Raw genomic sequence first — 24366 nt, forward strand, 5'->3', positions numbered from 1 at the left:
TGATCATAACATGAGAGCGTGTGCATTTGTCACCACACATTTGTCACTGCTCAAACCTGAAACCTTTTGTTTCTGTCAAAATGAGGTTTGAAAGAATGAAATCTGGTCGAACGAAACTGGGGGGTGGGGGTGATCACAATGAAGTCACGTTTTTCATCATCACAATTTTCCTCAAATCCAGTTGTAATTTCAAACCTCAAAACAACTCGTAGAGTTTTTCAACTTTTTTTTGGACACCCCCATATCTTTTCCAAGCTGCCAAGCTAGATGCTGCTTTCAAGCAACGGAAGGACTTGGGTATAGTTAAATGTAATATTAATATTTACATTTAATATTTTTGCTAATTATAATGATCTTATTCACAAATGTTATCTTCAGAAGTCAGATTTTTTTTTGAAATCTCCAAGTTCGACATTTTATTCAGGCCCATTGAGATGTGGTCCCACAAATGCCCTTTGAATCAGGATTAGACTTGCTTCTTAAGACACCAATTTGCCCTAAAGGCCTTATTTCCAAAATATGCAACTCAGTTATTTTTTACTCAACTTTTTTTTCTTCCTTCTTCTGAGTGTCTTGTATTTTTCCTCTGTCTTGTAGTAGGTAGAAAAAATGAAAAGTTAATTCTGTTTCTGACACTAAATACTTTCCATGTACCTTGTTCTAATAAAATATAATCAAAAAGCAGAAACAAACAATAGTCTGTTTCATATATATATATATATATATATATATATATATATATATATATATATATATATATATATATATATATATATATATATATATATGAAGACAAAACTTTTAACAATACAGTAACTTGTGCATGCCACTGTCTAACCTGATCAATACACTTATATTGAGATGAGCATACACCACACTTCAAAGGCATATATATTATACCTGTCATTCAAGAGATATGAAATAGTCTAGCCTAAAAGTGACTTCTGATGGTTCTTTCTTGCTCTCTTTTACACACACTCTTTCCTATGTTTAAGGCACTTAAAAGTTGTTTTGCTTGTGTTAGTAACAACAGACCTGTCAAAACTCTCACTACAAAAACCTCCAATAGTGTACACACATCCAATAGACAATAATGACTAATGATGGAAACTACCTCCATTATAAATAAGAAATCAGACTTTTATCCCCACTTCGCATTGGCATATGATACTCTGACAGATCTCAGATATGAATCCTATTTTTATTGCATAACTGCTCACGTGACATGTGTGGATGAAGTGAAGCATACAAATACTGGAGTGCTTGATAAAATAGCATAAGCTTCAGTTCTTTGGGTTACAATTTTACATTGGTCTTTTGACTTTTACTCTTACCCTTTATCTCTCACTCTTTCCATAAATAACACAAAAACAGGATCAGTTAAATGATGTGTTGCTTGTGTAGTCAAAAAGAGATGTGTGTTTGCAACAGATGTGAGATGCTGATGATCAGAATTTCCCTGCGGCTAATCATTTGGTTAACAAGCTTTTGTCTTGTAACCATCAGCTCCACATAGTCAATGCCTTGATAACTGCGTCTGGTTTTTGTAAGTTACTGAGGGGGAAATGGCAGGAAGTTATGAAAAAAGTCAGTCAACTGCATATGCAGTAGAGCTGATTGTTCAGGCAGCAGTTACATTTAGAGCTGGACTTACATCAACAAAGACCATTGCATTGAGGTAGGAAACTGACAGATAATACATTTTTATGTTGCGTATATATATATATATATATATATATATATATATATATATATATATATATATATATATATATATATATGTTATAAAGAATATTATTTGATCTATTAATTTTACAAAAAAGGCAAAAATAATTATACTTTTTAATGCTTTAATTATTTTCAATACTTGCCTTCAGTATCTATTTAAGCTTCAGTACCTATGTTAATCAGAATATTTATTTTAATTTCCGTAAATTATAATTTAATTTAGGAAGCAAATGTTAATTTCAAAAGAATTTTCAGTTAAACTTTAGGTGGTGCACAGCCCTGCTAAGCACTGAAAAAAATTATACTAGGGAGGTAAAAAAAAAAGAAAGTTATTTTGGTTGCAATTTTGTCAAATTCTGTTTTACTATTCATACTTTATTTGACAGTTATAAGGAAGTGAAAGAAAGGGGTGTCAGCAGGCATCAAAGCGGTAGACCGCTTTACCATCTGCTCCAACGTAACACACTTATACTCATATTCATTCAAGAGGAAACATAGATGTTATCTTATGCTCAAGATATTTTAACATCATGTGAGACATCAGTCAAAGGATGATGCCTCAGTGTGGTTTATTTTTGTTTGTGACCTCACATCTGACCGCTTAATGCAATTAAGTAATCACTGTAAACGCAGTGGCTAGGGGAGAACTGCTCTGTTGCTCTGTCTGTCTGTCTTTGGTGAGCGTGGCTGAGTGTATGTAAGCCGCTTGTCTTGTATGACTGCGCAACAGTTGACCTTATGAATTATTTGTATGGCACAAATGCATCTCATTTTACAGCTCTATTATATGTGATCTCTCTGCTCTCACCTCCCACCAGCCTTCCCATTGTACATCTGTAATGGAGCATGCAATCCCGTGCTCTGCTTCCATATCTGACCCCTGACCTTCAAGGTCCCCGCCTCTACTGTCTAGATCAGGCTTACTCCATCAAACCCGCTCGATCTCACTCTCCACTCTCTTTCTCTCCCACCACTTCCTATATTTTAGCTTTATATTTCCATTTTCTCTTTCCCTAAACCATTCGTCCTGCTTTCTGCCTCTTTCCATTCGTCCTATATGCCATAATTCTCTGCCCGGATTTCATTGCTTTTACAACATCCACCATATTTCACTACAATACTTTATATTTCCTTCCTTATCTCCTTGTTTTTATCCGTTTCTCTTCTTCCTTGTACACAGGCTCTGTTCTTTCTCTCTCTCTCTCATCCACTCTCGCTTTCTCCTCGCTTCATTCCCCCTTTTCTTACCTCACCTCCTCCTCTCTTCACTTGTTGCCTTTCTCATAACGCAGCCCCTAACATTTCGTGAACACAAGGTCTTTAATCTTCCTCTCCACCCTCAGCAGGATGCTTAATCTGCGGGCGGCACAGAGTCAGTTTACCGATGAAGTGCAAAAGCCAGGGTTGTACGTCTGGAGGGTTGAGAAGATGAGGGCCGTGCTCCTTGAACCATCACAAAGAGGAATCTTCTACAATGGGGATTCTTATATTGTGCTCAGCAACCGAGGAAAGGATGGAAGTGACCTGCACATGTGGATGGGTGTGTAACGTCTGTTTGTGCATGTATATAAATGCAGAATGAATGGAAATGCATCTGATACAGCGTTGTTAAAATATGCAAGGTTCTTGTAGATTTGGCTTTTTCTCTTACTGTTGGTTTCCTTCCCTGATCAAGGTGAGAAGTCATCCCCGGATGAGCAGGGTGCTTGTGCCATGCTTGCCACTCAGCTGGACAGCTTCTTGGGTGGAGAGCCAGTGCAACACCGACAGGTGCAAGGATACGAGTCGTCTGAGTTCATGGGACTCTTCCCTGAAGGAGTCAGTTACAAGGTGAGAGTATGGGGCTGCAACAGAACAAATACAGCAAAAAAAAAAAAGTGCATTACATTTACATTTATTCGTTTGGCCGAAAATTTTATCCAAAGCGAATTCTTACATTTGAGGAAAACAATAAGCGATTAATCGTATAATGGCAATAAACAAGAGAAGCTCCCAATAAAAGCTAGTGCAGGAAGATACTAAGGAAAATAAGATCATAGATAAAGTGAAAGGAAGAGGCAGTTATGGATTTTTAAGGAAGAGTTCTTAGAGTTTAGAGTTTTTTTGAAAATGACGAGGGATTCAGCTGTCTGGATGGAGTATTACATTTATCAATATTTATATTTCAGTACTTCCTGTTACACTTTCTATTCATCGAAGATCAGAATATCAGAATGATTTCAAAAAGATCAAGTGACACCAAAGACTGCTGGAAAAAAAGGAATACCTTTCATTAAAATATATCGTAATAATATTTCACAACATTGCTATCTACCATAAGAGACTAAAAATCTACTAAAAAGTAGAGTATGTGCAAAGAAAGTGGTGTATGAAATGACTGAATTTGCTAGTTTCTCTGTCTGTCTCAGGAGGGTGGAGTGGATTCTGGGTTTAAGAGTGCCAGGTCCAGGGCTGACCCTGTTACACATCTCTACCAAGTCAAAGGAAAGAAAAACATCCGTGCAAGAGAGGTGGAGCTTAGCTGGGGGAGCTTCAACAAGGGCGACTGTTTTATACTGGACCTTGGAGAGAAAAATGTGAGTATGTGAGAAAAAGTTGTCTGTTATTGTGCTTTTATAGTATTTTAGTTGGATAAACATGGTCAGTTATTCAGTCGGTGTTATTATGCAAATGCGCGTGTGTTTATGTTCAGAATATAGTTGCATGGAGCGGTTCCAAAGCCAATATGTTTGAGCGTCAGAAGGTGCGAGAGATAGCAATGCTGATCAGAGACACTGAAAGGAACGGGAAAGCTCACATCATTGATGTGACAGAAGGAGAGGAACCACTGGAGATGGTTCAGGTGACAAGCACAAAAGAGCACAGAATAAGAAATGCATTTGCTTCGTTCATTTCTTTATCAAATTGTGGATAATAAATAAGTTAATAAATCGTAGTAAATAATAGTAAATAAATATGTATCTGTATATGCAGGTGCATATATATGTGCATGTGTGTTTGTGTATATATATATAGACTTCTAAATATAAAAAAATGATATAATAATTCTATAATAATACTATAAAATAATTATAGTTCATATAAAATGCATATATATGTGCATATATATGTGCATGTGTGTTTGTGTGTGTGTGTGTATATATATATATATATATATATATATATATATATATATATATATATATATATATATATATATATATAGACTTCTAAATATACAAAATGATATAATAATTCTATAATAATACTATAAAATAATTATAGTTCATATAAAATTGTTTATTAAATTAGACAAATGCATCAATAGGTTAGGTTTATCTATGTATGGATTACAAATGATAAATGATCATCTCTATTTTCGTTTAAAAGGCACTTGGTCCAATCCCAGCTCTTAAGGACAGCTCAACAGAGGAAGACGCTGAAGCAGACAACACCAATTCTGCTTGTCTTTACAAGGTCAGCTCTCTCTCTTTACAGTGTGTTTTTACAGGTATCAGAATACCTCATATAACTTCTTGTTCTTTATGGTTAATAATACTGTATATTTATCCAGAAATCTAAAAACAAAACTGCTGCTGTTTGAATGCTAAAAACGTTATACTGGGGAAATTTTGAACACATTTTGAACACATTTTCCACATTTTGAAATTTTGAGATCTCTGAATAATTCTGTCTTCTGAGGTGACTAATGCAACAGGCCAAAAGATCTCGACAAAACTGTGTGACAAAGGCCCTTTCAGTCAAGAGCTGCTGGAGAAACATGACTGCTTCGTCCTGGACAATGGATCTAATGGGAAGATTTACATTTGGAAAGGTGATTGAGTATATATTCAAGCTTGTGCGTGTAGTACATCCAACCTTTTTTTCATTTATTGACTTTCTTCTTTGACGCACAGGTAATGGAGCCAATGCAGACAAGAAAGCAGCTGCACTGAAGGTTGCAGAAGAGTTAATTACAGAAAGGAAATATCCCAGGATGAGAACGCAGGTATAACAACAGGCAGCTCGTGCTTTCATTTTTATTTTATTATCTGCTCCCTTAACACATTTCTTTGTAACCTTAGGTGGAAATTCTCCCTCAGGGGCGTGAATCTGTCCTCTTCAAACAGTTCTTCAAGAGCTGGAATTAAACACATACTAACATATGGGATGTATGTAGAAAATAATACACACAGCATCACACAGCTTACCAATTTACCTTATTTGTTGCAGCTTTTTGTTATTAGCCAAAACATGCTTGTTTGATCCCAGGTATTGTGAAGAACGGGGTGGTTGGCATTTTTATTCAGCAACTGCCTATTTAAGAAATATTAATACATTTGTGAATTGTTCATTCATTTTCTGTCACATGCATAATGCTAGATAAAAATATATGTATACAACCCAGTGGTCAAAGTTTCAAATACTTATGCAATGACGCGATGCCTGTTAATTTTTTGCTATTGGACCAATATCAAATATAGGCTATGGACAAAAAGACACCATATACAGTCCCAAGGCTTATGCAACCACTATGAGTAATACATACATGGCCTTCAATTTGAGCGTCTTTTATCTTAGAGATACACACCAAGATAAAGGATGAGCCGTATATTATCCTAAAACTGAAACCTCCTCAAACAAAGCACTTAACTAATAAAATCTGTAGCAAAATAAGGCCAATGACGTTCTTAATCAGACATTCTTCCGATGTATTTTTAATGTTTATTTTTTATGTTTAAAAGCAGGTCTACAAAAAGGTTACTGGGCTCAATAAGCATATTAAACACTTTTATCTTAAAGACATGCTTGAACTGTTGTTGCCAATAGATCATAAATCAAAATTAGGAGACACATTCTTTAAGTAATTTAATAACTTATTGTACAGGGAGGGTGATTTCATTTCATGTGAATAATATTTGCAGTTATCTTGAAATGACAGTCATTAAGTGTGTATATATATATATATATATATATATATATATATATATATATATATATATATATATATATATATATATATATATATATATTTTTTTTTTATTAATTAATTTATTTTTAAAATGTATTTATTTTTGTGTTGTTTAGTTATTTTGAAATGAAAGACCTTACAATAGCATTCCAGCCCACATAAATTGATTACATAAGCTCATCATACCAATACCAGTGCCCTTATCAGTGTTCTCCCCTTAGTTAACAGAAGTTTACACGAAATGATAGGTGAGATATTATGTGTCAGTGACTAGGGTGGACTAGGGTAGGAGACAAAGTTCATTGCGTAGTCCACACAGATGACATTATATTGTAGAGAAGTACCTCGGGTCTATGTGCTTTGCTTCTGTTGGAGTGAAACACAAATCTCTGAGCTGGCCTGCTCCCGTGATAGAAAAGGTAAGAGCTCTAAACATCTTTATATTCTTTTTGATTTAAACATAATATTTGAATTTCCCCCCTCCCCATTCAACTGGCCTCTGAATCAGTACGTAAAAGCTTATTTGTCCATTCACTTAAATTTGGGATTTATTTTTGTGTTGAATTTTAAATATTTATAATCTAAAATGTTATTTAATTTATTTAAATCGTAATCAAAGTATATATTTAATTTAGTTAAATAACACAAACATACAGCAAAAACGTATTGCATAATATAGTAATAGTATTAAATTATATGACAAATTACATATATTAAATGTAATTATTAAGTCTTTGGAAGGTTTCAAACATTTGATGAGTTTGACACTTTGTGTTCTGTATAAGACTATATAGTTATAAAGCTGGACTTTCAAACCAACCAACATGAAGAGTATCCTGAAGAGCAAAAGTAAGTTCTTTAGAATATGATTTCAGCAAAAACACCACAACAGTTTCAAGTGTCTCTGAATGTTTGAAAAGTAGCCTAGATGTTATAGATGTTTGTTTTTGCCAAAGAATACGAGGCACCTGAAGCTGGTTTGAGTAACTCTATCGGAGCTGTACGCTGGAATCTTCCTGATGAAAGTCTTCAGACACACAGCTCAGTTCCTACCAAGAGCAGTCAGAGTCCTAGACAAAAGGTAAACCAATAGATAGACAGATTCCTCCAATAGTACTTTCTCTACCGTTTTGATGTTTTTCCTAATTAATATATTACAAATGCTTTACATGTCACATTTCTGTTGTTATACAGGACTTGAAGGATCTCCGCAGCCTCCAGGAATGTGTAAAGTTTATCACTCAGTGGAAACAGCAGGTGGAACATATCTGCAGGGTAATATGTAATGTTTTTTTACAGCCTATAATGTATTGACTTATAACTATCTCCACCCATATAGGCATGGGGCAGGATTGCTGATGTTCACATCAACTGTACGCTATAGTGTGATGTTTTGCGTTGAGCTTTATCAGTTTTACATGCATTCTAAATCATATACATCTTAAAGACATCTATTATACATCTGTTTGACGTCTGATATGAGGAACTGTTCAGTAGACGTAAGCTATTGCTGATGAGCAATCACTAAACTTTTCTGTGATGTACCTGGGCTATCAGGGTTTATACACTGGTTCAAATAAATATGAAGTTAATAGTGGGTAACTTAAAAATACAAATGAAATATTTGTTTAAACGGATTGGTTAAGTAAACGATTCAGCACACTCTTGATAATAAAGGTTATTAAAAGGTTCTTCAAAGCGATGCCATATAAGAAATGTTTTGATTTCACAAAGTACCATTCAGTTAAAGAGCCATCTTCGTCTTATGTTCTGATGTTAAAGGTTTTTTATTGGTCTGTCTGAATACTCGATTCCGATTGGCTGGCATGTATGCATAAAATATGAAATATAAAAAATATAAAATAATTTAATGCACAGGTAGTTCCAATTAATTTATTATATTCTGTATATTACCGTTCCATATTAATGCGCTGCTTTAATTGATGCATGTACACACATACATAATGTTTGACAGCTTTACTTTTAACAAACGATGTTACAACGGCGCTGTTCGTGAAGAAAATGAACTTAAAGTTTCATTGTTTTAGCCGAACACTTCTGCACATACTCTCACACACACTTCAATTAACGGCCTTAGTCTGCTATCAGCAACTCAAGCCTCCCTTACTAGGTCTAAACTACAATTACTACAATTTGGGCTTAAGTCATTGGATATTGGACACCCGGGCGTTGAATTATTAGAAAAACAATGCACACCTACAGTGGTGATGCGGTCATGCCGTGAAGCGTCAATTAATTATTCCTTAGTTATGGAACTATGTAAACAAAAATGTTCTTCTATGGCAACGTAAGCGCCTTTATTTTTAAGAGTGTAACTCACATGACTTAAAGACAGTCATGATTTGGTTTTAACATGCGATTTAGTTATTCGCTTAAAAATGGTTTGTCAACACCTAGCCAAGCGAGCATAGTAGAAAGGTACAGAAAGAGTTACAAAAGAATCCCCATCAAAAATGAATAACGGATTTGGAACAACAAGTGTCAAGCTTTTCTTAAATTTGTTGATAAACACTCTTCCGGTAATATAAATATAAATATGGTCTTTTACAATCTTTACAAAAACTAAAATTTATGTTGTTCAACATTTCGTTTCTAAAGCCTCTTAGTTGGAGAATATACGAAAAACAAAACCAGATCCCACACAATAATTTGCAAAAAAGTATCAAATTTATTTATAAATGACGTTTTGGTCGTATGACCATCAGTAATCTTTTGGAGAATATACAGTTCCATAAAATGAAATGATCCCATTAAGATAAATAAAAATATATATTTTAAATAAATAATAGTATTCTCATTACTTAATGTGAATATAAACCAAACGTTCTTATAGCATTTTTTTCAGCTGCGAATAGTGATCGATTTTAAAATTATTTGGTCAGCTGTAACTTTAATGTTATTATCACTTCAATAGAAGTTTCATAATAATGCATCATAAAGCTACTGATAAGACGGAATCAACCCCATGTCACCCTGTTATGAAAGTTGCATTGTTTGCAGGGTTGAGGTAGGGTTTCGTTGTTATTAAATTAAATGCACACAAACCAACACCCTTTTAGGGACTGAAGAGTGGGAATAAGGTCTGTGGAATGTTGATGCATGCAGACAGTAACAGTGTGTATTTGTCTACATGTAATGTCTAAAATATCTCAGTAATAAATAATAGTGTGTGTGTGTGTGTGTGTGTGTGTGTGTGGTAGCCTGGCTCCAGTGCAGATGAAGGGCCAAATACCAGTGTGCAAGCAGAGCCGCATAGTCTGGAGCAATGCCGCAAACTCATCCTTGATTGGGCACAGGAGCTCAAGAAAGTTGACAATGTAAGTTCATGCATACTTATGCATAAACATCATGCAGTGTTTCATTAAGAAAAAGAATTTATCTGTTTCTATTCTCCTTCCTATAGTTGTTCGGTGAGGGTACATTGCGACAAGAAAGAGATATATCATGGGAGCAGAAAGAGAACAAGATGGATGCTGCCAAGCACATGGAGCAGAAGATTATGGAATGGGCTAAAGAACTTCAGGCTGTGTCGGAGGTGAGGACAGCGAATAATGTGCAAAATCTGTATGAAGTATATTATGTGTGTATACATAATATTTTTTTTTTTTTTACCCATGTACAGCGCTGTGGTGTGATGAGACAAGAATTAGTCAATTTTCTGAAGCAGCTGGAACTGAAGAAGAGGAAAATCTTGACTCTGTTGCCTTTTTTGGAATTCGTAACTTGGTCTCTACTGAAACAGGACAGCCAGGTACAAGTTTTAGATAAGAGATAAATAAACAGTTAAAAAACCCCGTCTAGCTGGAGTCCATAGTTTACACCCATAAATTGAATCGACAAACAATCAGTATCAAGAGATACTTGTATCATGGCTTGTGTAAACAGTTTGCCACAACTTGTAGACAGGTACAGACATCCAGTTGGTAACATGTTTTTGAAGATACTAGACACGAATTGAGACTAGACACAAACTAGACTGATTTTTTAGTCCAGGGTTATATTTACTAATATAAGCAGTATATTTATGCCTATGTATCGCATTCATGTTTTTTTAGGGTGTTGTTCCACAGCTATGGCTCCTCAGCAAACAACGTACCTGGAAAACAGGTAAAACTGCATACTTCAATAAAACTTACATTTCTGTTAGGAAAAGTGATGATTTAAACCATTAAGTGATTTTGACTTTCTGTACAATTCCAATTGTTTTGACAGAGACACCGAAGTACATTCCAAACTTAGGTACTGAATTCTGCATTTATCTTGTTTAGTGCACAATTTAATGTGCCAAGCATCTAAAACACAATTGCATTTATTACTGTTATGTTATTATGTTTTTCACCATTTTTCATAGTATGGAGATGGATCTGCAGTGCTTCAGGTATCACCGATTCAGTACAAGTTAAATTACTTTTGACATAAGAAAGCTTTTAAATGTTACCTTTGCATCTGTTTTGAACCTGTTTAGTGGACATCACTTTGGACCCTATGACAAACCATCCATGGTTGCAGCTCTCTGAAGACAAGAAGAAGGTACAAGAAGCTCTGAATGAAACTGAAGTGTCCTACAGTACCCAGCGCTCCGACAGCTGGCCGTGTGTCCTGGGCTGGGAAGGGCTCACTTCCGGTCGGTACTATTGGGAAATTGATATTGCCAACAATGGCTACTGGCGTATTGGAGTGACCACCGCATCCTCCAAAAGGCACGGCCGGTGTCCCATGAATCCCTCTGAAGGTTACTGGACTATATGGAGAAGCACACGGCAGTTTTACGCATGCACCAAGCCAGAGACTGAGCTACCTCTGTCACTTGTCCCCAAAAACTGGGAGTATACCTGGACTATGAAGAAGGACAGGTGTCTTTCTATAAAGTAGAGACGCGCTCGCATATCTATACATTCACTGCAAATTTCCGGGAAAAGTTGTACCCGCTTTTCGCACCTTTGGATGGACGCACACTTATCACACTGTCCTCTACAGAAGCCACACCAGAAGCGTCCTCTTTTGAAAGTGTACAATTCTTTTAACTTGACAAATGGTTCAGTATGGGAATAATGAGAACAAGGGTAAGATGCTGCCGTTAATCAAACTCAAGAGCAGATCGGAAAGGTGGAAAAAATAATGGATGAGATCCTGTGGATACTGTGGAGTACTTTTGGTTATAAACTTCAACTTTAGTACAAGTAGTAAAATTCTGAGGATTTTTATGAACTCCCTTTTAATGGAAAATGTTGAAATTTGTCACATCCTCAGATTGCTCCGGCGTTAGTTGTAAGTTCTGTGAATTTTAAATGTTGTGCTCACAATGCACAGGTCAATTAGTCCTTATGGAGCATGACTACCAATTGGATAAATCAATATTCTCAATCATTTTTTAAAGTTATGTTTCTGAAATCTTCTCCATTTCATCCAAATCAAAAATGCCTAGGACTACATATTATAGAAAATGTTTTTATATAATCCATGAAAATATTTGATGAAATTATGAAAGTTTGCTTAATATAGCACCGTCTACTGCAGAAATAGTGTGTAAACTTTGAGGCTGGGATTTGCCATTCTAATAAATTTAGGGTAATATGTATCCAGGTTTCAGGAAGCTTTGTTGCTTTAAGTGCCAACAGTGAACAACACTATGTTTATGAGCTCCAAATTTATAGCAGTTGTAACACGTAAAACATTGTTTTATAAGTAAATGTTTATACAATGTAATCATTTTATTATGAATCTTAGATGCATGTACCTTATCTTCATTATTTAAAAACTTTACTGTCATAATGCTGTGAAAATGTTACAGTGCATTAACAGTGGAACCAGAAAAGAAATCAAGACACAAATGATTGTTTTTAAAAAGAATGTATTTGAAAAATAATAATAAAAAAAACAAAAACTTCTTACTACAAATAAATGCATGTGTATATATGTATAAAAGATGTGTATACAGTAAAGATAGAAAAAAAAAAAACAGCATAAAAATATACATCAAGTTGAAACAGTAGAATAGGATTATCAAGATTACCAGGAGGGACATGCCCTGAGTTCTTGCTGATTTAATTTAGTTATAAACGGAAATCAACCTAATTAAAAAGGATTTCCAAAACAAAATGTAATTATTTTTATTACAGTAATTTGGCTTGCAACCATTTATGATTTTTTTTTTAATCATCTAATCAGTAATAGTCCTCTCTCTAAAAAAAAGAAAGAAAAAAATCTGGATACAAAATACTGGCATTAATACATTTTCAGCAAAGTGGTCATCCAATAAGTCAGTGACAATACAATTCTACAACCTTACCACTACATGCTGGGAGGAAAGTGACCTGCACTGCCCTACAACAGGAATGACCCCACACATAGTTCAACCTCATTGCTGTTGGGTCTGCAAAATGATGGGCCAGCACTGCTCCTCCAGTGCTGATAGAGAACTACGGCCAATACTATCTTCATTCATACAGACCACTTCTTAATCAGCTGACTTACAAAGGTCCCAGAGGAGTGAACAAGATAACATGACATACAGGACTGAGGAATCATGGATCTGCAATTCACCAAATGCTCCCTATGACAAACAGTTTTGGTCAAACAAAAGCAAAAGAAAGGCATTCAAGCATCCCGCCATCCTAATCAGAGTCACTTTTTTCATCTTTAACCATTAGTTTTTTCCCTCTTTTGGGCTCAGGTGTCTGGCCTTCCTTCTCCTTCTTGCCTTTGGAGAGTCTAAAAGAAAACCAACCAATGTTAAATTAAAAATAATACATGAAATTAACAATATATGTAAGTTTTAAACAAGCTCTGTTAACAGTGATTGTGTAATTGCTGTAAAAAAAAGAAAAGAACAAAAAAAAGCCTTCAAATGTATTTTCCCATGAAGATTAACTGGCAAAATACCAGAAAAATCACATTCCAAGGAAGAGAATCCATTAAAGGCTGGAGTAAATATGAAGACCAATCATAAATCATAGTAAAGCATAATCCTACTGTAAATTCACAAAGGTTGTGATTCAATTAAATAGATAAATTTATATATGAACTGTTGGTTTAATGTGTGGTTTATTTGCATGTAAGTTTGCAAGCATCTCAGAGCAGCTCTGTTCACAGGAAGTGCTGCTCCACACAGTTATCATTTAAATGCAAGGACCGTCTCAATCTCAATCTTTGCATATGCTGAATGCATACCTGTGAACAATGTGCACAGTTCTACCATATTTATAAAAGTTAAATAATTTACAAACCTACACTAAAAAGGGGAATATATCATGTCTCTAAATATGCTAAATCTAAATCAATTTCAAAATAAAAGTTCAAATCCTCACTGTATGTCATTTCTTAAACAGCAACATTTGGAAGGCATCAAAAATGCAGTGGTTATAGCATTTATTTCATAAAACAAGTGGCCAAATATTAAAGGGGACTTTTGAATTAAATGTAGTTTAATAAACTTTAAACAAGGATTATAGGAGCTGTCAAGTACTACAAACAGCAGCCAGACCGTTGGCGCCCTCTTCAGGCATTTGATACATACATAATATACATAAGTTTATTATGCATTTTTTATTGTTCTATGCATTACATTAGGCTATGTATTTTAATACTTTTGTTCAATAAAAGCTGTCATTGTTTTATTTGAACCAATAATTATTGTCTTATTGCTATTATATATGTATTTTAAGTCAGCTTGGGTCTATTTTTATTACAAAAAATAAATATTGTTCTTCAAAATAATTATTAGTGACAGCCCTAAAAAAGACCTTTATACAGTGTGTAGTTGTGACATATCACCACTTACATTTTCTGCCGGTATCTGTCCACTTCTGATGGAGGCATCGCATCGCTCAATTCTAAGCTGTCATTAATCTTCTTTAACATTTCAAATCTTTCTTTGCCCCTCACCTGCATGAGGACAAAGTGAATCTTAAAAAGTCATGCAAACACAAACTACACTTTGCTAAAAGTTACACAATACCATTTAAAAAGCACAAGCTACATTAGTACAAACTCGGCTACCATTTCGCTGAAAACTACAAGATGATAAAAATAAATAAATAAAAATAGACACAGGAAGGTGCATGATCACCTGCAGGGTATAAATCTCTTCATCGCTGCTTGTGCTCAGTTTGGCCTTTTTACTGCCCTCAGGTCGAGACAAAGATGAAGTCGACTCTTTCGTCAAACCTGTCAGAACAGATTCACATTACTATTATTTAAATATTTAATGATTTTAATATTTGAAAGAAAATAATGTTTTTTTTCCAGCAGTGTATGTGGAATATAACAGATTTTATTTCATACACACATGCAAACTTACTACGTTTATTAGCAGAAGGGGTCTTGCCCAAGGTTTTGGTCTCCTGGTCTTTCCTGAAGTTGCTCTCCTCAGTTTTTCTGTCTCGGCCTGGGCACGCACACACACGTACCTCGAAAGACCCACGGCCCAATAACTTACCGCTGCAAGAGAAGAGTAAAAGCAAATCCTTGGTATCCACATTGGACAATTTACTAAAGGAGGAACCAAAACTGCACAACTCACTCGTGAGTCTCCAGAGTGATGATGGTGAGGATGGGCCGGCGATTCATCCCACCCATGCAACTGCTGTTGCACATAAAGTTGTATAACACTGTGGTATACTCCGCTCCCACCTGAGACAGGAAAAAAAAAAAGCACAGGAAAGAGTGAGATTACAATGACTAAACTTACAACAGACAAACTTTTTTTTTTTAATTTTTGCTTATCATAGATCACAATACTGAGACTGACTTGAGGGGCTTCGTAGGGAACCACCACACTGTGCCTTGATGTCACATCATCCTCCTTGTAAATAGCACGCGAGTTTCCTTCCACTCGCATCAGGTGAGCAGGAGGAGCCAATCCTGAGGAGGGAGTAAACAGGCATGTTAATTGCTTTTAGTGGAACTTCAACCAGCATAGTTAGCATTTTCCTGTACAATGGTAAAAAAACATGTCTATACCATCACCATCTGGGGTTCTCTCATGGTGGGGACATCGACGGACCACATCAGCCACGTGTTCAGATTTCTTATAAATGGATGTGGCTCTGATCACCGAGGCCTGGGGAGGGGGAACGTCCACCAGCATCTGAACTGGACAAGTTTTCGCCAATTGGCAAAATAGCTTATTCAGATCAGTGGAGTACTGAAATCAGACAATCAAACTCAGTCGCTATGTTTTGGGTTCATATAAACAAAAGCCACACATTGAAAAAAAGATTAATAAGTCACAACAGTTAGTAGTAAATACAACAATATTCATAACATTTATGTTACTGAGAATGCTGACTGATATATGGGATGGGTTAAGATGACCAACTAGGAGTCCAACAATTGATTACTAGTTGATCAGCGCATTCAGCTACTTTAACTAGAATTTTGGTGCTTTAAAGAGACATCTTGAAGAAAGGTTTTAATGGACTGACAGTAACAATAACAAATAAAAAAAAAAAAAACACCACCACTACAACCTTTAACAATAAACACGCTAATTTTCAAAATATGTACTTGGAAAATTTTTAATTGGCACTAATATGTGTTTGCCTTATTCCAGAAAGACACAAACAGTGAAAATTATAATAAAACAAATGGTTTTATCTATGTTACATTAAACAGAAGGACAAATATATATATATATATATATACACACACACACTAAGTTCAGACATTATTAAACTGATAAGTTTTAGAAATTATGTAATTTAGCACATTAAATTTAAGTTTTCTAAATTGTATTGTCCTCTTACCATCTAGATCACTTGCAGACATGTAGTTTCTCACAGGATCTGATACACACCAGCTTGACTACCTTTTCACTATAACAGCCTAAAATTCTACTCTTCTCTAAAACGATTTTACAGGACGCACTTCTTCCTCCAATGGTTAGACTGAAAATTGTTGGATGCCAAGCGTCCCAGCTCTGAGTCTTGCAGACAGCAGTTGCTGTAAAACTGATACTCCCCTCCCCCCACTGCTCTATGAGGACAAGTTCAGACATGTTCAAACTCCACATTACAGCTTACTGATAAAACACTGCTGCTTAGAAAAAAGAAAATTATGGCCAAAAGCAAAAAATAGAATTAATGAAGAGATTTCACAGATTAAATCGAATATGAGTACTGTCAGATTTAATAAATGCTAAACACCTAAACACAAAGTCTGACAGACGTATGACTAATGTAAATGGGAGTGTACTCTAGGTGAAAGTTTCTTTGACATCTAATGCAGTCATCTTATTTTGTACCAAGCAGCCATCTTAGAGCAACACCTCTTTCTACATTCTGTACACAAGAGTGTGTAATAAACTTATTCACAAACATGCAGACAAATTACAGAATCTACAGCTCTTCTCCAAATGTAGCTTTCTAATAAACCTGCCATTGTACACAATGATTGTTTTTGGCTGCATTTTGAAATAATTCCTCTCTATGTAAGTTACTTTGGATAAAAGCATCTAAATAAAGTGTAAGGAAGCCACAGCCATTTCTTTCCGCAACCTGTCCAAACTAATATGATGATGAAATTCCAGTAATTTTACAGAGTTTGAATCAGCATGCTTGCCTGTTGCGTGGCATCATATCTTATGAACTAAAGAGTCATGCTAAAAAATTAGGACTTGAAAAGTCTGCACCAAAAAAGTAGAACTGACAAAAGACGGGAAATAAAAAGATTTGGTGAGGGGTCGGAAGCGGTGGAGGCGGCACTTTTTTTTTTTTTTTTTAACCCCAGCGATACCGGAGAGGTTTTCGGCACTCCACACGAGAACATGCCCATTCATGTCTTCAGACAATGCAATAAGAAACTAAAATTCTATTTCTTATTTGCCCGCTTCAGACGTTAGATTGACAGGATGAATGACGACAACATCTCTCTACACCCGAGTAACGAATACACAAAGAATGGGAATTCTGAAGTATTATTTAGGACAGGAACAAGGAGGTGATGGAGAATGAATGAAGTCTCGTGGTATCCTGGCAACACTCCATTTCAGCGCTCACCGAAAAGGACAATGAGTCTCTACAGGACCTCAGGTACAAGTGCATCTATGTACATATTTTAACTACCATTAGTTCACTACTGTCAATAACTTTTAAGTATGTTTTACCCACTAACACTTATCGAGACTCACTATTTTATCAATTTTATTTCCAAACAGAACATTAGCCTGAATAAGCAACTTGAAACTACCAAACTGACTTTCCATTTATTTATGATGCTAGTGTATAGTAATATAAGGTTAGAGGAATTATATGGGCGATCCGAGTATGCTTAAATAATTTTACGCAAGTTTACTACTGTGTGCATGGATGTACGTGTGTATTTTTTAACTTACAGTGCAGGTCACAGATTTGGCTGTGCCAGATTGAGGGAATCCCAGTCTGAAGCCATATTCTCCAGGATAATCGGTGGCAACAGGAAGAGTTGGGGTTGGAGGGGAGGTGGATGGCTGAGGCGGTTCTGTCAGCACATTATCGAAGATATTTGGGTCGAAAGAATTTGGAAGAAACTGCTGAAACACATAAGAATCCAGCACTGAAAAACAAATCTAAATAAATGAGGGTATGCATGTATATAAACGTCTTTTGAAATACCTCATCATTCATTAAATCCAAGTAAGCGCCAGCCTCTTGAGTGGAACTGAGACACAAATTGGGAGGTAGAGAATTAGTTTAGCATTAAGAATACACAATATGCTCATGAGAGTACTGACGCACAATGACAAGTTCAATAGATCTTGACCAAGCTAAAATAAATAACCCTGTAAATTATTACAGACACCTGACACAATATTGCCTACAACCACATAAAACTGAAGATATAACCAATTCCAGGTCTTCTGTTGCAAACTTACATGAGGTTTCTCTCCCACAGGTCAGCAAATTCTTGACTGTCTGCCATGGCTTGTTTTAGATTCGCAAAACTACAGATATAACACAAAACTTTCAGTCAGCTCAGCACTTGAGGGGAAAATACAATGAAAATGCAGGACCTCGTTGATATTTTAAAACGGTTCAGCCGGCGACGCTGTCTTTACAAAGTGAGACAACTTTCCCATTAAGCAGCCAAATTACGTTTTTAAACAATAGCTTATCGCGAAAAGTTTTAAGGGCCGTTTTATTTGAAGTGACAGCTCAATTAAAGCATTCAAACGACCTCCTATGCGCCAACTTTAGAAAATACCGCTTAACGTTAGCTAACTAGCTAACTTGCTTCACGAGCAAATCGCATATTTGATGCGAAGGGGAAAAAAAACATTAAAGACATTTTTAAAAAAGACACTACAAGTTAACATGTCCCATTAAAACATATTTTAACATTTTCGACTTCTAGCTAGGTAGCTAACTTGCTTCACGACTATGACGTTACAAAAACGTTTAAAGCGCCGCTAGGCCTCTGAGCTCTTGTTAATTCATTAGTTTTCTTTTAAAAAAAAATCAGTTTTTATCGTTTCGGCGTCAACTACTTAACAATAATTGCACACATAAAGTAATATTGCACTCTAAATTCCGAGTTTAATGCTCGAAACAGATTCTAACCAAATACTTATTGTAAAAAAATATATATATATATATATATATATATATATATATATATATATGTTCTCGCAGATTACAAATCAGCACAATCGTCCCTCTGTTACCTTGCGATATTTCAGCTCTCCCACCTCCTCTCTCCAAACGGTTTTCACGTTACTTTTTTTAAGAGTACTGCGGTGGTGAGTTGCGAGTGACTCACGCAATGGCCAAAACAAAACAACACAAAAACGGGCTCCTAACGAACCCAAAGCAAAATCCACGCGTGGAGTTTGTGGGGATTCCCCTACGGGAGGAGTCTGCTGACGTCCGCATCACCTGACTGACTACCGTCCTCGCGTAGGGAATCAATTAAATCAAACCAAGCACAAGAAAAAGAAAGAAAACTTTTAATAGACGACCAGACGTTTCGATCGCATTTTTTTGTTGGAAGATCTAAAAAGATCTAACGCGTTACCGACAACCGGAAGTGCTCATACAAAAGGCGCGAAATCGGCATAATGAGGAAGTTGTTTGAAATACGCAGTCGGTCCGTTTTTATTGCAGCGCGTTGCTTTCTGTCGCGAGAGAGCGTTCCGAATACAAAACATTTGTTTTTTACTCCAACCTATTTAATAGTATTTAATAATGCTACGCGACGTGACGTATTTTGCTAAGAGTAAGTTATCGACGCGGAGGCGAAGAAAGAAGTTAGAGATAATAATACATAGACATAGACCGTAGGGCAACTGATTAAAAGTAAGAAAAGCTCACGAGCTCGTCTTCAGGTAGGGTGGTAAGCATCAAATGAAAACTATATAAATCTAACAAAGATAATCTAACTCCAGAGCAGAGTCCTGCTGCTTACCCAATTCACAACCACAATATTTCTGCTCAATTTCAATTACTGCTGCCTGTGAGTTATAAAATCATGCCTGAAACCTCTGACCAGTCACTTGAGACCCCACATCACTTACAAAATAAAACATGAAGCCTTTCATGATCGATTCCTCACTCAGACTGAAAGTGGTGTTATGATGAATAACATTTCAGAAATGTTTATTGTCGTCACTCGTATTTTTTAAATATGTAAATCTTTAATTCATATTATGCGGCACGCGTGCATTTATGAGGAAGGAATTCTTGTTTATACATTAAAAAAAGTTTATAGAGTGTTTTTGGTCTACAACAGAAACTGTGATCCAGCAACCGGTGAGTGCACATTAACACCATTCTCATTTGCATTTTGTGATTTAATAACACACCAGAAGAAATAAAAGCATTAGAAACAAGTTAGTTTATAATTGAAACTTTATACTCCCATATCAAACTACTAATTACACTTACAAACCTCTGCTGGTCTTGGAGATAAAAATCACAAATCAGTTAGAGTGCAAACCACTATGTACACCACCCCTTAAAAGTTTGGAAACACCCTAGAAAAGTGGGGGTTTTGTCAATATTGACAATAATACTATTTATTTTGTGATAATTTTGCACTGATAAGGGACAACACAAACTACAAAAACATGTTTTATTACGTTAACAGTTAACAGTATACATACGGAAATATCCACCATTAGCAGCTATTATAGTTCTGCACAACCTGAGAATAGCAGGTAGCATAGTTTAGCATAGATAATTAAATCCAAGAGGTGTTTCCAAACTTTTGGGGGACAATGTGCTTTCTCAAAATAATCTAATATTTTCAAGCAAAACTAATTAATTTGATATTAAGATTCATAATGAGTGTGATTCATTTTGAAATGTGTAATTGGTATTATAATAAAAAGAAAAGAGTAAAAAAAAAAAAAAAAAGTAGGTTTCCACACATATATTTAGCATTTTATAGTTAACGGAAGTCACATTTCTATAAAAATATGTTGTTTTAGAGAAAGGAAAAGACACGTAAGAGACCTATTACTATATAAAAGAAAAAAACCCAACCTTACTAATTGTTTTTTCTTTGCTAATTGTTCAATTATTTATTGGTAACTTAATTAAAATTATGACCCATTAATTATTACGATGTCAAAGACTGTCTTAGCCTTTACATCACTTAGAACATTGTACCAACTGACATATCTAAAGCTCTACACAACTTTTGTAATTAATTTTCAGCAAAAAGCAAAAATTCTTTAACATTAAAATTTTTGCCCTTTTTCTGATGACGCGTCAGAGTAAGGCACGTGTGGAGAACATTGGAGAACAGCTCTGAAACCTTGTTTCGGCTAAAAACTATGTTTAAGAAATTCTCTCCGACAACCTGATCATTATATAAAATACACTTTAATTTGTTTATAGTGTGTGCCCTTTATTTAAGAAAACACAAAAACATTAGGTAAAGTCTTAGATTTCTGTCAAGTCAGTAGAAACTTTGTTCACCCTTTTAACTTGGTTTCATGAATAAAAGACACTCCGAAATATCATACGGACAACAAATGAATTATTTTTGGTGTGAATATGGTGTGTGATTTTTATTTCTAGCATACATTTTCCTTAATGGTACTGACTTCAAATTATATTTAGAAAAGTCAATTCTAGCTTTTCTGTATTATTGTAGTAGAATCGATTTGTGAGAATTTTTCAGGATTAAACGTACAAATCCAAAATGTGAATTCTTAAAGGTCAGTGATGTTAACAATAAATGGCAAACCCTATTTCCTCTTTTTTTCTTAAAAGTCTAATTCTGATATGCAGTTACCTCAGCAGTATAAAATTGACCAAAGTGAAGCGTGAATTCATAATGTAAGGAAAAAGAATCGATTCCGTCGATTTCAATCAAAAGGAAACAAGCAAATATACGAAGTAAAAGAAAGACACTGCATACTCTCAAAATGGCCGACACATCACTGGACAAATAAAAATTTCTACAATCAATTGTAAAATCATGCAAATGTATTGCAAATCGAAAAAATCATAATTCCGAGATAATACAGAGATTTAACTTTGTTTGCCTTCGTGTCTCATTACAGTTCTTATCAAGCACATGTGCACTTAGCATTTAACAACCAGCTATCTCTGCTCAGACCAAGCATAAAAACATTAAAAACAGGACGAAATATCTCCGAAATTGCATATATATATGTAAAAGCGAACAATTTTACATCAGATTTGTCTACAAATAAAGATATTCGTGCAGAGCTGGCACAGGTCAGCTACCTTATCACCCACCTGTTAATGTTTGGATCTTCGGTCCTAGAACTTGGAATAAAGTTCTCAAATCCCGAATATGAAGTCGAGGGATATGCAGGTTCCATCTCGCAAAATAATCGCGATTAACAGGGCGCGAACATTGTTAATATTCATTAGTTTGAGACAGAAAGGTGGCAACATGAGTTTATGCTGTGAACTTGTCAAATAAGAACGAAAAACGTCATCAAGGGGGGCCAAGAGACAACCAATAAGTTTTTCGAACGTTTTTTTTGAAAATATGGATGAACTGCATATCCTCGAAAAGACCCGGGAATATATTTTGGCCCTATAGCATGAATGATTACAAACTGTAACATCACCACAACTAAATCCAAAGCACTGGCACAAACGACATTGAGTAAAATGTAAAGACAAAAACATACGTACTCAGATATTGTTACTTACTTGATTTATATGAAGACAGAACTCGAAAAAATAAACACAAACCATAATCATCGGTACCCAGTGATGCAGTACTTTCCTGCCAAAGAGCCGAAGAGTCAGACCCATTCATTGGTTGCGACTTCACTTTCGTTTTGATGCATCTCGTTTTTTTAAAAAAACCCTGTTATAATCAATTCTAAAAAAAACTGTTTCTTTTGCTGTCCGTACGTCTTGTTTTTCTAAAACAGTTCATCTTCATGAGTCATGAGAGGTTTTCTCTCTCTCTCTCTCTCTCTAATACCGGCTGAAACTGCATCGTCAACTTCCGCCCTGTTTCTCTCCAGGGGCTGGCCTGCATACAAAGTCTGTCAACCATTTCAATGTCCCTTACATTCTGTAATTCGATTTCCATCGGAAAACAATGATATCGATCAAACGTGCTCTTCTTGTACTTGTCATGTTTATATTCGGGTCTGACATTTTTCAGCTCTTCCATTCTCTTCCGACGAGCTGAATTTTCCCGCCTGTTTAGTCACATGTTGCCTTTCACGTCACTCATTTGACTAACTGACCAAGCATCACACTGCGCACATGACATTAAACACACAGAACAAGGACGACACACGGAGCGACCTGGTTTTCATACAAGTTTTGATACCACAGCTGAAGAGGTGAAAGAGTTTCACTTTTAATTTTTTGTCCTCGAGATGACTAGGCTAATGTGTCAGTATGAAGTTGTTTTTTTCCGGGGACACTGAAAGGAAAACAGTGACTTCATAGCCTTTTCAGAGAAATCTCGGATTATCATATACACATGAGCTGACTTAAGTCACAGACAATTGGGTTCATTATTATTCACTGAGCACACACACTCAAAGTTAACCCAGAGGAGTGAATTGAGGCGTCTTATAGCCTTTTATTACGTCAAGGAACTTGGTTTGTGTCATGTTCAACATAACTTGTCACATAATTCTTTTTTTCACCGAATCTCACTCACTGACAGTTTCAGACGTGCAACTTGAAAAAAAACACAGCTGAGGCCGGCAGTAAGTGGGCGGGCCGGAGGTGAATCATCAGCTAAATTTGTGTTCTCTCTCTTTTACGCGCACACATACATCTCTTATTCCCGCCCTTTTTTAAAGGCATATACTGACACATTTTTATAGCATATTCATTCATACTTGGACATAAGCACAACCACTCATGACCGGACCACATGTCGAATGTGTATCGTTTTATGCACATTATTTAACAAACTAAACAATCTTATCTTCGAGATGCAACCACAAAAAGTGTGTGTAAGACCCTTTAGTGAATGCAATTACTGTAAAAGGAGTGGTACAGAAAACGGCGGTCAAGCCCCACCTACACAACTTCCTCCATACATTCCTGCCAAGTGTAGTGGTTTTGGAGAGCATTTGGAAGTCTCTGATGGCTAACCACACACATGTGACAAAAGGAGAGACTTGTCTTTTATCAATTACACAGTACAAAACAAGCGATTTACTTATAATGGCTTTAGAACATGAGATCAGTTATGGGGTAAGCTGTAAAGCTGTGTGCCTAATGATTTAT

The 24366-nt window shown here is 35.7% G+C and overlaps 3 protein-coding genes across 8 annotated transcripts; 2 read left to right on the top strand and 1 right to left on the bottom strand.

Annotated features, from left to right (window-relative positions):
• Positions 1-1467: 1467 nt before the first annotated feature.
• capga (capping protein (actin filament), gelsolin-like a) lies at positions 1468-5929 on the top strand. 2 transcript variants are annotated; one of them, XM_043238571.1, is made up of 9 exons: positions 1468-1678; positions 3075-3268; positions 3404-3558; positions 4137-4304; positions 4421-4570; positions 5098-5184; positions 5410-5542; positions 5625-5716; positions 5793-5929. In XM_043238571.1, exons 1-9 carry the CDS (start codon positions 1566-1568, stop codon positions 5856-5858), a joined length of 1158 nt encoding a protein of 385 aa, XP_043094506.1. In that variant the 5' UTR covers positions 1468-1565; the 3' UTR covers positions 5859-5929. The 2 variants fall into 2 exon arrangements, with proteins under 2 accessions (XP_043094506.1, XP_043094505.1); XM_043238570.1 differs by having other exon boundaries at positions 1470-1678; positions 3072-3268.
• Positions 5930-6785: 856 nt separating this feature from the next.
• On the top strand, positions 6786-12766 carry si:ch211-114c12.5 (E3 ubiquitin-protein ligase TRIM39). The gene is given in 12 exon segments (XM_043239528.1): positions 6786-7098; positions 7465-7528; positions 7636-7760; positions 7874-7954; positions 9901-10017; positions 10104-10235; positions 10323-10451; positions 10756-10807; positions 10913-10939; positions 11052-11078; positions 11166-11513; positions 11516-12766. Coding segments are annotated over 11 exon segments (1272 nt in total). The 5' UTR covers positions 6786-7098; positions 7465-7503; the 3' UTR covers positions 11725-12766.
• On the bottom strand, positions 12622-23058 carry tp53 (tumor protein p53). Of its 5 annotated transcripts, none has more exons than XM_043239532.1 (11): positions 22813-23058; positions 18552-18620; positions 18292-18337; positions 18033-18206; positions 15662-15845; positions 15450-15562; positions 15222-15331; positions 15000-15139; positions 14769-14866; positions 14481-14584; positions 12622-13411 (listed from the first exon to the last, which is right to left on the bottom strand). In XM_043239532.1, the coding sequence occupies exons 2-11, from the start codon at positions 18596-18598 to the stop codon at positions 13315-13317; spliced, it is 1113 nt and encodes a 370-aa protein (XP_043095467.1). In that variant the 5' UTR covers positions 18599-18620; positions 22813-23058; the 3' UTR covers positions 12622-13314. The 5 variants fall into 5 exon arrangements, with proteins under 5 accessions (XP_043095467.1, XP_043095465.1, XP_043095466.1 ...); XM_043239530.1 differs by having other exon boundaries at positions 18033-18209; XM_043239531.1 differs by lacking the exon at positions 22813-23058 and adding an exon at positions 19341-20246 and having other exon boundaries at positions 12623-13411.
• Positions 23059-24366: the final 1308 nt, after the last annotated feature.

This window comes from Puntigrus tetrazona, chromosome 5 (genome assembly GCF_018831695.1).
Source record: "Puntigrus tetrazona isolate hp1 chromosome 5, ASM1883169v1, whole genome shotgun sequence".
Lineage (NCBI taxonomy): Eukaryota > Metazoa > Chordata > Actinopteri > Cypriniformes > Cyprinidae > Puntigrus > Puntigrus tetrazona.

Excerpts from the sequence above, each read along its gene's own strand:
- tp53 (XM_043239530.1), bottom strand. The coding sequence starts at position 18,598 with ATGGCAGACAGTCAAGAATTTGCTGACCTGTGGGAGAGAAACCTCAT. Across the intron at positions 15,332-15,449 it reads TTCCCTACGAAGCCCCTCAA|GTGGGAGCGGAGTATACCAC; the intron begins GTCAGTCTCAGT and ends TTCCTGTCTCAG. Across the intron at positions 14,585-14,768 it reads AAGAGATTTATACCCTGCAG|GTGAGGGGCAAAGAAAGATT; the intron begins GTGATCATGCAC and ends GTCCTCATGCAG.
- capga (XM_043238570.1), top strand. The coding sequence starts at position 1,566 with ATGGCAGGAAGTTATGAAAAAAGTCAGTCAACTGCATATGCAGTAGAG. Across the intron at positions 5,543-5,624 it reads GAAGATTTACATTTGGAAAG|GTAATGGAGCCAATGCAGAC; the intron begins GTGATTGAGTAT and ends TTTGACGCACAG. Across the intron at positions 5,717-5,792 it reads ATCCCAGGATGAGAACGCAG|GTGGAAATTCTCCCTCAGGG; the intron begins GTATAACAACAG and ends TTGTAACCTTAG.